The sequence below is a fragment of the Macrotis lagotis genome, chromosome 1 (genome assembly GCF_037893015.1).
Source record: "Macrotis lagotis isolate mMagLag1 chromosome 1, bilby.v1.9.chrom.fasta, whole genome shotgun sequence".
Classification (NCBI taxonomy): Eukaryota; Metazoa; Chordata; class Mammalia; order Peramelemorphia; family Peramelidae; genus Macrotis; species Macrotis lagotis.
This window is the reverse complement of record NC_133658.1, coordinates 875,653,888-875,669,801: the sequence shown is the minus strand read 5'-3', so window position 1 is coordinate 875,669,801 and position 15,914 is coordinate 875,653,888. Positions and strand designations below refer to the sequence as shown.

The window sequence follows — 15,914 nt, the reverse complement described above, 5'->3', positions numbered from 1 at the left end:
AGCCCTTGTATAAATATCAGCCTGATGGGTGCAATCAGAAAAGGACTGAACCAAGGGACAGAAAACTAGGATTCTGATCATACCTATGCTACTAATTAATCGTGAGATCTTAGACAAGTCTTTTCTTGGTCCTCAGTTTTTTCATCTGGAAAAGGAGAGGATTGGACCAAATGGACTCTTAAGCTCCCTTTAAGCTCTGGTATTCTATATTGTATGGCCCCCCGATCAATATTGTAAGGTCCCTTCCAGCTTTCTCAATCAACTGAGAAGACATTAACATGCACTATGAACTAAAAGATGTAATTTTATGGAAATCAATGTGAAGTACTACATTTGGGTCCAAAAAAAAATCAACTGCATAAGCACAAGGTGTGGGGTGAGAATGTGTAGTTGGCCAAGATCTGGATCATGCTAGGGTGTGAGTGGACTGCAAAAGCTTAACAATATGATCTAGCATCTATAAAACACTTATAAATCTGTCTACCTATGATAGGCACAGAATCAGGGAAGAGTGCAGACCCACTACGCTTTGCCCTGGCCAAAGGCCAGTTCAGTTTTGAACCATATCTGAGAAAGGATATTGACTAAATGGAACACATCCAGAGAAGGGTGACCAGGATGTGTTTTTGTTAGCCCTTCTTTCTCCAAGAAGACTCTGACATCAGGCAAGTGATGCCATGACAAGCACATAAATTGGATTTGAGTGAGGGGGTACTATGCTAAGTCACAAGTCAGGCTTTTTCCTCCAGAGCCATCTGGGTCTGGTGGTCAAATATGGATCAGAGCCCTGGTGATGGCTCTGAATTTGAGATAATCAAGATTAAGTGATCTGCTCATGGTCATACAGCTAACAAATATCAAGTGTCTGAAACTGGATTTGAACCCAGGTCATGATTTCAGGGCCAGTGCTCTGGCACCACCTAATTGGGAGGCTAGGGTGGGAACTAGGAAACAACCCATATGGGGATCAATTAAAGGAGCTTGGGATGCTTACTTAGCCTGGAGAAGAGAAGGCTTAGGGAGACTCATTTAATTGAAAAATATTTTATTAAGCAGCTACTATGGGCCAAACACTTGTCTAGGTAGTCAGGATATAAAGACTAAAAAAACCCCAAAATAATCTCTTTCTTTTCACATCCCTTCTGGGAAGACATGTGCATGTATGAGTATATATAGAATACAGGATTCATTCATCACATAAATTGGGATCTAGGTGTAAACACCAAATAAATAAGAGGAAGTTTGGGGAGAGGGAACCCTAGGAACTGGAGGGAGATGATATTTGAAGGACTATCATGCAGAAGATTGATTGGTTTTGTTTGCTTGGCCCTAGAGGACCAAGGAGGCAGATTGAAGTTCAATAAATGAAGAATATTTCCTAAGGATCAGAGGCGTCCAAAAGTTGAATGGTCTACTTGGGGAAAGAATGGGCTTATCCCTCTATTGTAGTCTTTTAGCAAAGACTGGATGACTGCCGTATGCACTGTGTCGTAGAAAGGATTCTTGTTGAGGGACCGGTTGGACCAGATGGTCTCTCTGAGGTCTCTTCCGTCTCACAGCCTTTATGATCTAAGACTATTGAGCCGGCGTGGACAAATGCCTTCCAGAAACATCTAGTACAAAGAAGCATTCTAATGCCCCTGGTTCTAGTGGGCTCCTAATTTTCTGTACCCCATCCTACTTCCCCCCACCTCAGCCAGGAGCAGAATGTTCACTCCCACGTGCCACAGTCAAGAAGCCCCAGTCGTAGGCATCTGTGGGCAGGTACCTGCTTGTTCCCCTTAGGGGCATAATTGCAGAGGGCACTTGGCTCATATGTAAATGAGAGGCTCCCTACAGCCAATTTTGAGCCTGAGTTCCTGGGAGGGATAAGGTATTGACCAATGAACTGCTATCTTTGAAAAAGAAGAGGAGGGCTCCTTGACACCTACTTGGCCTTTTATATGGAATCATACTTGGCCTTTGGGTCAGTGGGGACGCTGGCTGGCTGGCTGGAGTCTGGTGGGGATTGATTCATCATGTCCCTCCAGAGGATAGTCCGAGTGTCCCTGGAGCATCCCACCAGTGCAGTGTGTGTGGCAGGAGTGGAAACACTGGTGGATATTTATGGGTAAGAGGCCAGATTGGGAGCAGGGAGTGCCTGGGACCTGGGGGACGACTATAGTCCGCAGGTGTCCTCTGGGAGCTCTACCCAACAATATTGGGCCCTGGCTGCTCCTGGGAGATGTGGGAGGGGAGGCTGGAAGTGAAGAGAGAGAGGGGGAGGTGAAGACTCAACAAAGTTGTTCCTCTGTAGCGATTGGCATTTTGGGATAATGAGAGGAATTAATTCTTTGTTTAGCTGTTCTCACTTGGGCTGTGGTCTAGGAATAATGGCCAAACTACAGAATGACTACATCTCGAGCAAGACTAGGAAGTTTTGACTAATGCCAACATCACAGGAAAATAGAGTATCTGTACAGGAAAGGACCTTAGTCCAGAGAAAGTTAGAACTGGAAAAGATCTTTGAACAAAGAACAAAGAATGTCAGAACTGGGAGGGAGAGTAGAAAACAGACTGAAAGTTGGAGTCCTAGAACATAGAATAGCAAAGAAGAAAGGAGCATAGACACTACCAAGCCCAGCCCCATCTTTGCCCAAATAATTAGATTAAAGTTAGGAGGGCAGAGGTGATTTTTCCCAGGTCACATGGTTCTTTCCAATGCAGTTAGAGAACTTTGGGCTCTGCCCTATGGCCTCCACTGTGAACTGAGATAACTGAACTGAGTTGTTTTTTTAATATAATAAGCTCTATAAAGGCTTCCATCCTTCAGAAATTCCTTGGGTTTCCAAGAAAGGAGGCCTTTGCTTGGGGAGTGGGGTAGGAGGAGGAATTCCCTCGAAAGCAGATCCCAGTCCATGACAGAAAGAATTGAACAGGTAAATAATAATTAATAATAATAACAATTAATAATAATAACAGTAGCTAATATTTATCCAATGCTTAGTCTGTGCTAAGTACTTTGCAATTATTATTATTTCATAACAACCCTGCAAGGTAGGCACCATTATTGCTTCCATTTTACAGATGAGGAAACTGAGGTAAATATAGAGTAAATGACTTGCCCAGGGTTCCATAGCTAGTAGATGTCTGAGGCCAGATTTGAACTGAGGTCTTCTTGACTCCGAGCCCAACACTCTATCCACTGTGCCACCCAGGTGCCTTCTAAGTTGCTGTTGTTGAGTTATTTCAGTTGTCTGACTCTTTGTAATTACAACTGAGGTTTTTCTTGTCAAAGATACTGGAGTGGTTTGGTTTGCCATTTCCTTCTCTAGGCTGTTTGACAGATGAGGAACTAGAACAAACAAGGTCAAGTGACTTACCTAGGGTCACACAGGTAGCAAGGGTCTGAGGAGGGATGTGAGGAGGAATCTTTCTGATTCCAAGTCCATTTCTCTATTGACTTCACTATCTAGTTGCTCACTCTCTAGGTATCAGAGTAAATTTTAAAGAGGCAGAAGAGAATAGAACCTGTAAACTATAGGCCAGTGAGCTTGATGGTGATTCTTGGCAAAATTTTGGAAAGAAATATTAAAGAGATGATTGATAAACATTTAGAAAAGGAGTCAGTAATCACCAAAGATCAACATGGTGTTGTCAAGAAGAAATCCCTACCTAGTCTCATTTCTTGTTTTGACAGGATTGGATCAGGGGAATGCTATAGATATAGGTGGTCTATCTTTCAGTAAAGTGTATGCCAAACTGTCATGCTTGTTTTTATGTAAAATATGAAGAGATGTATGTTGTTAGGTGGTTTGGGAACTATTTGAATGAAAGTACCCAAAGAACAGTCACAGGGAGGTTGGCCTGGATGGATATTCTCAGATGGCTTCCAATTCTGAAATCTAATGAACTGAAGGGAATGCAAAGAAGGGTAAAGGGTACTGGGACTCGAAAATCCCCTAAGGTCTGAGAAGGGTCGCCTATTGACATAAAGGTACACTCAGACAATAATAGAGGGGCAGCTGGGTGGCACAGTGGATAAAGCATGGACCCTAGAGTCAGGAGGACCTGAGTTCAAATGTAACCTCAAACACTTGAGTTTTGCTAGCTGTGTGACCTTGGACAAGTCATTTAACCCCTTTGCCCCAAAACAAAACAAGAAAAAGCAAAAAAAAACACCCCAATCCAACAAATGCATCAAATCCAAGCTTACTAAGCCACATGATGTAACCAGCCTTCTGCTGTACTCTGAAGGATATAGGGGATGAAGAGCAATGCTAAACAATAATAGCAATAGCTAACATTTACACAGTGCTTTGAGTTTTCGAAAATGCTTTACATAGTTGCTCCTCGCAACAACCTTGGACTTAGGAGTCATTAATATACCCTTTGAACAGATGACAGTGAGACTGAGGTTAAATGTGTCAGGATCACCACAGCTAGTGGGAAGCAAAATTTGAACTCAGATCATACTGTCTCCAGTCCCATTGTGATGGTTTCAAGTATTCAAAACTCTGTTCTCACAACAATCCTTGAGCTGCTTAGAACAGTAGTTCTCAAACCTTTGTCCCCTTAAAATTTATTGAAGATTTCAAATCTGGCCTCAGATACTTGAGCTCTGCGACAAGTCACTTAATCCTGATAGTCTCAAAAAAATGATTGAAGCTCCCTAAAGAGCCTTTGTTTATGTGGATTCTATCTATTATTATGATTATTTTCTTTTTTTTTTTTAATTTAAGGCAATGGGATTAAGTGACTTGCCCAAGGTCACACAGCTAGGCAGTTATTAAGTGTCCGAGGCTGGTTTGAACTCAGGTCTTCCTGACTTCAGGACCAGTGCTTTATCCATGGAGCCACCTAACTGCCCTATATTATTTTAAATATTAGAAATGAAAACATTTTTCTATTATTGTAAAAAAATTTTACCTCATTGATCTGGCTAAAACAGTCACAGTGACCTGCCACCCCCCATCCCCCCGGATTCCTAGACTACATTTTAAGAATTGCTGACTTAGAGAATGATCAGCATATGTTAAGGAAGTAGAGGCATAAAATATGACCCAATCTAACTCAGAGTTCCCAATCTGGAGGCACCAGCTTGGCTGACTCCTGATTTCTTCATTCCTAAAGAGTGCTTTGCAGAAGATATCCAGTACATGTCTTTTTGCTTGGTATGATTCAGTGGGATCTCAAAGCACCTTGTTTTAAAAAATGGGAAATCATTATCTCTCTTTTAAAAATGAGGAATTAGTCTCAGAGAGGCAATATGACTTGCTTGGGATTACTCAGCTATTAAATAATGTAGTTGGGGCAACTAGGTGGCACAGTGGATAGAGCACCAGCCTTGGATTCAGGAGGCTTTAAGTTCAAATCTGAATTCAGACACTTAATTATTACCTAGCAGTGTGACCTTGGGCAAGTCACTTAACCCCATTGTCTTCCCCCCCAAAAGGCATCTAAAATGATGTAGCTACAGGATGTTAAAATTGGAAGGGGTCTTAGAACTCATTCAGTTCAACTTTCTCATTTTTCAGAGGAGGAAACTGAAGTCCACTGAGGTTATGTGACTTATCCAAAGTCACATAGATAGTACATGGTAAGGTTGAGACCTGAGCCTCTGTCTTCCCACAGCATATGCTCAGTGCTCTTGCCATTTGTCTTGACATGAAGTTTCATGGGGAGAGAAAGCTGACCCATAGGAGATCATTAGAGAATGAGGAAACATTAGACTGTGTTTTTCAGAGAGTTTGACAAAATCACTGTTGATTGGAGAGTGGTCAATAAAGGCTTTTTGAAGAATATGGGCTTGAGCTGAGCTTTGAAGGGTGAGCTCCATGGGAAAGGCATGGGAGAAAGGGGTAAGACCACTGAGTCTGCCTTTCTAGTTTACTAATATCTTAGCCATCCAAATCCTCCAGGTTGGTAAGCCAGGGTTCTTCCTCGCTCTGTAAAATGAGGGGGTAGAACTTGATGACCTTGTCTGAGATCACCTGGCTAATAACTGGTCATGGGATTTTGAGTCGAAAGGAAATTGTGACTTCCTAGGATCCCAGACTTAGACTTACAAGTTGACCTGGGAGGGCATTGAATCCATACTACCCTATTCATTTTTATAGATGAAGAGCTAAGTCCCAAATTGATAGTCTTGCCCAGTGGGGTGGGCACTATTATTCTCCTCATTTTATAGTTGAGGAAACTGAGGCCTCCAGAAGTGATTTGTTCAAGGTCTCACAGATGCTAATTAGCAGAAGGTGAACTTGAACCAAGATCCTCTGATTCTTTCCTTTCCACGGTACTATTCTGCCTCCCACAGATGAGGAAACTGAAGTCCAGAAAGGGGAAGTAATTTAACTAAAACACAGAAAAAAACATAGGTAGCATCACCTGAAATTGGATTCTGAATTCAGCTTCTAATTTATCATCCCACAATATCCCCACCATTATTTCTGGGCATTGGGAGTATGCTGGAAAGAGTCCTGGACTTGGAGAAAAGAGTTCAAAATCAACTTGGCCATTCATTAACAAATGTAGATTTGAACAAGTCATGTTGTCTTTGAGTTTCAAAATAGGGATAATAACATGTTTATTGTTTGGCTTAGTGGGTTGTAATAGAAATACTCTTTATCAAATATGATAATATTTACATAGCATCTGATACATAGTAGGCCCTAAATAAATGCTTGTCCTTCGATTTTGCAAACCATAAAGAAATATAGAAAGGTGAGTTGTTTATTATTATTGCAAATGTGCATGGGTCATCTGCTTTAAAAGAATACAACCTTCTTGAGAGAAGAAATTGTTTTATGTTCATCTTTTTTATTGTTGTTATCATTATTGAAGTTTAGCCTTAATGGGGACATAAGTTGAAATTCTAAGTACTCACATGAAGTCTCTCCATCTCTAGACTGGAGTCTCTAGGTATAAGGGAGTGTAAACAAGTAAAGTTCAATTTTAACATTTACAGAGGGGGAGGGAAGACAGAAAAGTGGAGCAGGTAGAAATAATAGCTCACTTTTATATAGTGCGTTACACAGACATTATCTTCTTTGATCCTTACAATTGTCCTGGGAGATAGACACTATTATTACCCACATTTTACAGAAGAGGAAACTGAGATTGATGGAAAATTTCCTTTAAAACATCTCTCTGGGGCGCTAGGTGGCACAGTGGATAGAGAACCGGGCCCTGGAGTCAGGCTAACTTGAGTTCAAATCCAGCCTCAGACAATAATTACCTAGCTGTGTGGCCTTGGGCAAGCCACTTAACCCCATTGTCTGGCCAAAAAAAAAACAACAAATCCATCTCTCTGATAAAACATTATCTGTCCTCTGCTTGAATATCTCCAATGATGGAGAATTCACTCCCTCCAGAGGCAGATCATATTACTCTGGAATAGCTTTAATTGTGAGGAATATTTTTCTGACATTGAGACCAGATCTGCCTTTGCCTTCTTTCTCCTTCACCCCAGTACACCATCCTTACCCGCTTGCTGCTAGGTCTGCCCCTCTGGAGTCCAACAGGACAAGGCCGGTCCTTCTTCCTCAGGCCACCTCACCAGCTCTGTTTTGCCTTTGATCTCCTATAGTTCTAATTAATAATAACACTCCCTTGATTTTTATGTAGCATTTGTTTTTACAGCTTCTAAGATGCTTTCACATAAATCTTCTGATTTGGTTCTTGCAGGAACCTTGTGAGGAAGACAAAGTAGGAATTATTAGCTCCATTTTACAGAGGAGACTGAGACCCAGGGAAAAAGAGAGCCTTGCCTAAGGCCATCACCCAGGACCCCTAAGCAGGAACCAAGAAGACTTGAGTTTGAACTTTGACTCCCAGACTTCAAGTCCTTGGCATCCTGGTCCAGGGAGGGATTTTCTATCACACTACTTCCTATTGTATCTATCACTGGACTTGGGATTTCTTGTTTTATTTAATTCAATGTAAATTAATTCACATTTATTAAATTCCTGTTATGTGTGCTTTGTTGGGAGCTTAGAATATTCGAAGTTTAAATAAAAAAGACTTGGCAACTGCTTCATGGAGTTCACAGATGAGCTAAGACATAAGACACATAAAAATAGCAATCATCCTAACAATGTGGGAGGCAGTCTGGCATAATGGTTAGTGGCAGGGGGGGCGGGAGAAGAGGGGAAAGAGGAGGACAGGTATTTATTAAATACCATTTGATGCTGACAATAACCTTGGCATGTTTTGTTGTTGTTCAGTCGTTTCAGTCTTGTCTGGTTCTTCATGATCCCCTTTGGAATTTTCTTGGCAAAGATACTGGAGTGATTTCCTTCTCCAACTTATTTTACAGATGAGGAAACTGAGGCAAACAGGGTGAAGTGACATGCCTAGGGTCACACAATTAATAAGTGTCTGAGGTCAGATCTAAACTCAGTTCTTTCTGAATCCAAGCCTAGAGTTTCCTCAGGTATGAATACTTGGGTTGAAGTCCTATCTCTAACCCATGCTGGTTGGATAATCTGGACAAATTATTTAAACTCTAAGTATCCCAGCAATGCTCTAATTCAATTCAATCAATAAGCCTTTATTAAATATTTATTTTGGGCCAGTCACTGTGCTTATGTTGTAGGGACACAAATAACTGAAATGATACTATATCTACCCTCAAGCAGCTTCCACTCTACTGGAAAGAATGCCACATTATGGGAGATCATGAGTGGCCAGGGAAGGAAACCAGAGGGCAGGGGATTGTCACACCCTTCCCAGTAATGCAGTACCATTCGTTTATTTAGGGTTTCAGAGCAAGAATAAGTAAAAGGTAGAAATCTGAGGGAGAAAGGGAGATGGGTTTGGAGTATATCCACAGAACAGGTGGAGGGATTTTTCACAATGGGAAATAATGAAAGCAGATCAAAAAGTTTTCAGAGAGAAAGAGAGACAGACAGACAGAGGTAGAGAAAAAGAAACAGAGAGGGGGGAGAGGGAAAAACAGAGAGGTAGAGAGATGGATAGAGAGATAGTGAAATAGAGACAAAGAGGCAGAGAGAGAAAGAGAAAAGAGGGAGGGGATAGAGACAAAGACAGAGACAGAAGAACAGAAAGAGACAATGGGATAGAAACAGAGAAACAGTGAGACAGGGACAGGAGAGAGAGAGAGAGAGAGAAACTCTGTTAATGATGTTGTGGGAAGAGTATCTGGATTCGAAGCCAAGAAGATTAAATCCTGACTCAGAAACTTAAAAGCTGTGAAATGTTGAATAAATCTCTTAACCTCTCTGAGCCTTGGTTCCCTCACCTGGTAAAATGAAGGAGTTCTGACTGGATGGCCTCCAAGGTCCCTCTAGGATGCTATGAATCCTTGCTTTAACATTTAATGGCTGTGATTGTGGGCAAACTCTAGTCCCCTTTCTGAGGCTCAGTTTTTTCATCTGTAAAAAGGGGCCCATAATATGAACATTCCTTACTTCACACAAGACTGGTATAAGGAATGCATTCTATAAACCTTGATGTTCTTGAGAAATGGGAGTTATGAGTATGAGGGAGCCATGAGCCATACAAATAACTATGATACAAGATGGTACATGATGTACCAGATAGCTGAGTTAACATTCTGTTTGGCCTTAAGGATAGAACCTGGAGCAGGGGGAGGGAAGGGTAAGGGAAGTTGCCCAAGGGCAGCTTTAGATTAGTTTTCACTCAAGATTTCCAAACCATTAGAGCTCTCCAATAGTGCCTACTATGTATGTGCCAAGTTATAAAGAAAGATATGGGGGCAGCTAGGTGGCGCAGTGGATAGAGCACCAGCCCTGGAGTCAGGAGTACCTGAGTTCAAATCCAGCCTCAGACACTTAATAATTACCTAGCTGTGTGACCCTGGGCAAGTCACTTAACCCCATTGCCTAGCAAAAACTAAAATAACACAACAATAAAAGAAAGATATGTAGAGATCCTAGCTCTCTTCATAGGGCTCACAGTCTGATGGGGAAAATAGCATGAGAATAACAGTTACACATAAGCTATGAAGAACTGGAGAAAATCAGTAAGGGGGAAGGCACTAAGTTGAGGAGAGATTAGGAAAACCTTCCTCATAGGAAATGGGACCAGACAGAAGCCAGAGGAGGCAAAGAGGAGGGAGGAGGGAGATTCTTGGGGGAGGAGGGGAAGCCAGAGGAAATGTCTGAAGTGGAGAGAGGGAGTCTTGATTGGGGAACAGCCAGGAGACCAATGTTTCTGGATGGAAGAGTTTATGGATGGTTCGAGAGTTGAGGAAGGAGAGGAATGTAAGCAGAGACTAGAGGCTATTTACAGATTGAGTATATTATAAAGAATATTCTTATTCCAGTAGGGATTGGGTCAAAGACCTCTGAGGTCCCTTTCAACCCCTGAGTTTTTGTCTCTCTTCAATTTTCTTGAAGTCCATCCAAAAGGTCTAGCAAAGATGTCTGGATACTTAAGGGCAGGAGGTCAAAGGGCACCTATCCATCCTGTAAATTGTAGGCTAGAGAGGAGAATGGATCTCTTCCCTTCCCCCTCCTCAAGCAGGTATGCCCATCAGGAGGATGGGAATACCATATAGAGCTGTTATTGTCTATCCTTTAAATTATAGGGATCTTGCTTGATGATCCCTTCTAATCCTTTTTCTTTTTTTTTTGGTCTTTACAAGTTGCTTTGGGGTCCTTTTGAGCCATCCTGGGGAATCAAGGGATCATGTTCCTGATGTCCTCTTCTTTAGAGAGTAAGAAGCCCAATGAGTGCTATTCAGTTCTAGAATGGTCAGAATCATGGCTTCTGTTCAGGAATGACTAGCACCTTATGTATGAGAACTTGCTGAGTCCTTTACAGGGCTGCTTATCCATCTTTGGTGTCCACCTTCACCCAACTCTCACTTGTGGTTCCAAGAAATTGTGGCAGCCATGGACTAGTAAACCTAAACCTAAACCAGGTTGAGGGTAACCAATGGTCTTCAAACTTATAAGTGAGTTAGGGGGATGTCTATCCCAAATTTGTGAATACTTCCCCAGCAGAATGGGCAATGATCAAAAATGCCAAAGTCATCCACTGCATCCTGGGTCACGCTAGTCATTTTGACTTTTGTCTGACTCTGGACTACGATCATTCTAGAAGAAAGAGTGAGGATGATGACTGCACAACTCTCTCTCACTTAAATCCAATTCACTCAAAAGTCATGACATCACTCTATGATGTCATTGGTCCTCTCTGAAAATGAAGGATGAACAATAACATACTATGTGCTTTCTGAGCATCCCATACTTTACTTAATATTCTCCAGCTTGGTACAGGACTTGTTATACAGTAGGAGTTTAATAAATGCTATTCCACTGATTGACAAATCATATCCCTTATAGACACAAGGAAGAGGAATACCCCCTCCTCACCCCAGGGAGAGGAGATCCAGGGCTCAACCCTATTGGTGCTGCTGCTCTGTTCTGGCTCAGCTGGCTTCTAACTCATACTCACACTTTTTCTCAATTGAGTTAGAAAACATGATTCAAATTCCAGCTATGACACTTACTAGTTGTGTAACTCTATATATGTCACTACTTATCATAGGTTCATAGAGCAAGAAAAGGGACCAAGGAATACAAACCCTTCATTTTATGACTGAAGAAACTGAGACAGATAAATTAAGTGACTTGCCTGGTTTCGCACAGTGTCTTAGGGAGGATTTGAACTCAAACATTCCTGGCTCTAAGCCCTATCCACTTTATCCACTGTGCTCTATGCATTTCACCCTTCTTGGTAATTTAGCCTATATATAGCTTGTTTGGATGTTGCTGCTTGCATGTTGTCTCCCTCATTCTCTTGCAAATTCCTTGAGAATAAGGGTTATATTTTGCCTTTCTTTGTATGCCCCAGAGTTTACTGCAGTGACTGACTGACACAAGAGTGGGTGCTTAATAAAGGATTATTGCTTGACCATCTTAACTGAATAGAGTTGTTTCAGGGGTCTTGTAAGCCTCAGAAAACCATAGAGTCGTTGTTGTGCTTAACCAAAATAAGCCATCTTATTTTGACCACCAATGGGCTTTTTGAAGCACCTTGGCATCCTTGCTCATCAACTTCAAGTTTGCAGGGAAATCTCCTGCAATCTCAGTTTCCTCATCTGCAAAATGAGGTGATTAAATTCAGTGACTTCTAAATCTACACCCTATGAGACTATTCTACATTCTACAAATATAGAATGGTTGGATTAAAATTTGCTTAGAAGATGTTTCATGTCAAATATTGCTATCCTATTGCCAGTGCTCTTGATTTGCTGTCCTTGCCACTGGACTTTGAACTGGAGGAGAGAGTGAGGTTGATGACTTTGCCTGGCTCTGCTTCACTTATAGCCAATTCACAACCAAGTCAAGACAGCATCATCATGATGTCATTGGTCCTCTTTGAGAACAACAAAGGGGCTATAGGGAGCCATGTGTGGTTTTGAGTTGCAGAGTGATGTAGTTAGATCTGCTCTTTAAGGGATGAATGTAGGGGGTGGATGAGAGTGAAAAGTTTGAAGAAAGAAGATGAAATAAGAAAATACTGAAATGAGACCCGAACTAAAGTGGTGGATATATGGTAGATATATCGTATCTACTTGGATATTTGCAGTCATATATAAATGTTTATACATGTAGATATCCACATGTGTATGATAGAAGAGAGGAAGAAATAGGTGAGAGATGTTGAAAAGATAGGAATGACAGCATTTCACAAATGATTAGATATGTGTGATGAGTGGAAGTGAGGAGAGGAGGAAGATACCAAGGATGTAATATTTTATATCTGAGAGAATGGTGATGTCCTTGTTGTTTTATTTGTCCTTGACATCAACAGGGAAGTTGGGCAGAAGGATGGGTTTGGGAGTAATAATATGCGTTCTGCTTCAGATAGCTTGAGTTTCAGATGCCTATAGATAGAAAGATCTCTTAGTTGGTGATTCAAGACTAGAGTTAGGAAGAGAAACTGGTGCTCTAGGTAGAGATCTGGCCATCATTTGTGTAGAGATAGTGTGTCCAGGAGAGCTGATGAGGTCACTGAGTAAGAGAGTGCAGAGGCAGAAAAGAAGAGGACCCAGGACAAAGTCTTGGGGGATACTCAAAGTTAGGGAGTATGAGATGAATGATGAACCAGCAATGTAATCTGAGGAATGATCAGACAGGTAAGAGAAAAGCCAGGAGAGAACACTGTGATGGAAAACCAAGGGAAGAGGATACATAGTAGCTTAGGTCCTCATTGTCCTTCTAGGCTATTGAAGGAACCTCCTTCTGGTAGTTTCTTCCCTCTTCAGTCCATCCTTCATACAGTTGCTGTAACAGTAATGGTAATAATAATGATGACCAGCATTCATATAGAACATTATAAGCATTACAGACTTATTTCATTTTCTGTTCCTTCATGTTTCACATTGTAGTCAAACTGGTTTACTCTCTATTATGTATCTCAAATTCTTCATGCTCCCTCCTGTCTCCAAATCTTTGAATACACTGTCCTTCCTGTATGCTGGGATGCATATCTATTTACTTCCAACATTTAGAACCTCTGACTTCCTTCAAAGTTCAATTCAGGTGTTCTACAGAACTTTCTTGGTTTTTTTTTCTAGGTATGACTTGCTCCTTTGTTGAGTGATGAGTCCTCCAAATCTGGTCTCAAACACTTGACACTTACTAGTTGTTTGACCTTGAGCAAGTCACTTAACCCTGATTGTTTCACATGCAGGGACATCTCAAGTTGTCCTGATCCATATCTGGCCACTGGACTTAGATGGCTCTGTAGGAGAAAGTGAGGCTGGTGACTTAGCACAGCCCCCTCATTCAGATCTAATTCAAGTGCTTGTCATGGTATCACCTCCCCTTATGTCATGGTCTTCATCAAGAAGGAAGGACAAACATCAGTTCCCTGTACATTCACTTTGAACTTTTGAAGCAACTCTCCTTTTTTCCATCCCATTGAAATCATTCCTCTTCTTGTCACCATAATTTTGTTATTGAGAGCCTCCCATTCCTCCTGGAATGACTTCACCTGTCGAATTTCAGTTCACAAGTTCTTATATTTCCTCTAAACTCTTTGAATTTGCTTTATGTGCTAGAAAATTCCTAGCTTCCCTCTCTTTGTTTTTCTATCACACACTCGAAGGTGTGACCACTTCCCCAAGATCCTGTCATTTCTTCTCCAGCAATCAGTTTCTGTTGATAAGAATCAGATTCCAAATAGTGCTTCCCTTGCTGATTCTTCCACTTTGTGAAGGCCCAAGTTGTCATTAAGACAGGAAATTATTACCTTTTTTGTTTTAGACAAGGAGTAAATTCCAGTAGGTGTCTGGATTTTTGAAGTTTCCTATCATTGTTATACCATCTAAATCCCAAACTCCTTATCTATTTCCTCTTTGGGTCCAGGTGGACTGTAGTTTACTCAGATGACAAGGCTACTTCATATATTTTCATTGACCTTTACTCAGATACTTTCCATGAGGCTCCCTCCTTGGGGTCCTCTATTTCCTCATGTGAGTGTATTTTCTTCATATGCAACACTGGCCCTCCACTCTTTCATCTGTCCTGTTTCTTTTGAACAAGGTCTATACTTCCAGAATAAAATTCCCATTATGAGGTTCATCTAACTGAGTCTCAGTAATATTTTGAGGCCAAATTTGCCTCCTTGGGTTAAGATTTCTACTTCAGTTTATTTGTTATCCATAATTTGTAAGTGCCACACACACACACACAAATATATATATATATATATATATTTGTGTGTGTGTATACACATGAAAATATATATCAGTATATATGCATGTGGATATCTATGTGCATAAACATTTATATATGTTTGCAAATATACAAATAGCTGTGCACTATATTTAGCACACACACACTTATTTACACACATACACTTTTCTGTATGAATGAAAGGAAAGCTTCTTGAGGTCAAAGTCTATCCCATTTTCAGCAACAAGTAAAGTTCTTTGCCATCATAGGTGCTTAATTATGACTGATTGACAACAAAATTATTATGGTTACTTTTTTGTTTATTACTCATTATCAGACTGCTAATGGAATCCATGATAAAAAAAAAAGTTAAGAACCCTAAAAATATCATGCCGGTTTTTTCTCTGCTTGCTGTCTCAGTTGTCCCTACCAGCATCATCCTACCATCTCTGAAATGAAAAGAGAGAGAGAGAGATTAGGTTGGCGAATGGGATGAAGTTTGACCATCATCTCCTTTCCTATAATTTCAGTACCGTTCCTCAAATCTCCTTTAATTCCCACTTGATTAATCCATGAGAAAAAGAGAGACAAGTTAAGTGCCCCATGGCAAGGGGAGAGGGGGTGAGATGATGCTAATAGGGAGAACCAGGACAGCAGAGAAAAGGTGAAATGATATAGTTCTTCAGGGTTCTTAACTTTTATTTTTAATCATGAACTCCTTGAGCAGCCTGATAATAATTAATAATAATAATAATGATAGTAAGCATAATAATTTTGTTGTCATTTCATGCCCATTTGTAGTTTTCTCAGTAAAGACACTGGAGTGGTTTGCCATTTTCTTCTCCAGCTAATTTTACAGATGAACAAATTGAGGCAAATTAGGGTTAAGTGACTTGCCCGGGGTCAGTCAGCTAGAAAGTGTCTGAAGCCAGATATGAACTTAAGTCTTCCTAACTCTAGGCCTGACAGTCTATTCTCTGCACCACTGAGAACCCACATTACCTATCTCCAAAAATTTCCTAAAAATATAAGACTTGAAGGAATTCAATAAAGCATCAAAACTCTGGACTTTAAATCTTTTTGACTCATATCACAATATTCTTTGTTACAAGAAATCACAACATGCTAAACTTTTAAGCTGGCATCACCATGGGTGATTTAGAAAACTCGAATTAGGCCAAGCTCCCCTCGATAAGAGTTGCCATTTTGTTGAACTCATTATAAGTTTAAAGTTGGTTTGGCTTTCGGGTTATTAGTGCC

At 40.8% G+C, this 15,914-nt stretch overlaps 1 protein-coding gene across 1 annotated transcript in view; it reads left to right on the top strand.

The window, feature by feature from the left end:
• The first annotated feature begins 1,952 nt into the window (after positions 1–1,952).
• Positions 1,953–15,914, top strand: part of PADI3 (peptidyl arginine deiminase 3) — a 52,756-nt gene continuing 38,794 nt past the window's right edge. Inside the window, exon 1 of the mRNA XM_074218293.1 lies at positions 1,953–2,110. Within this exon, the coding sequence (XP_074074394.1) occupies positions 2,019–2,110 (92 nt within the window). The 5' untranslated portion in view covers positions 1,953–2,018. The remainder of the gene's footprint in view (positions 2,111–15,914) is intronic.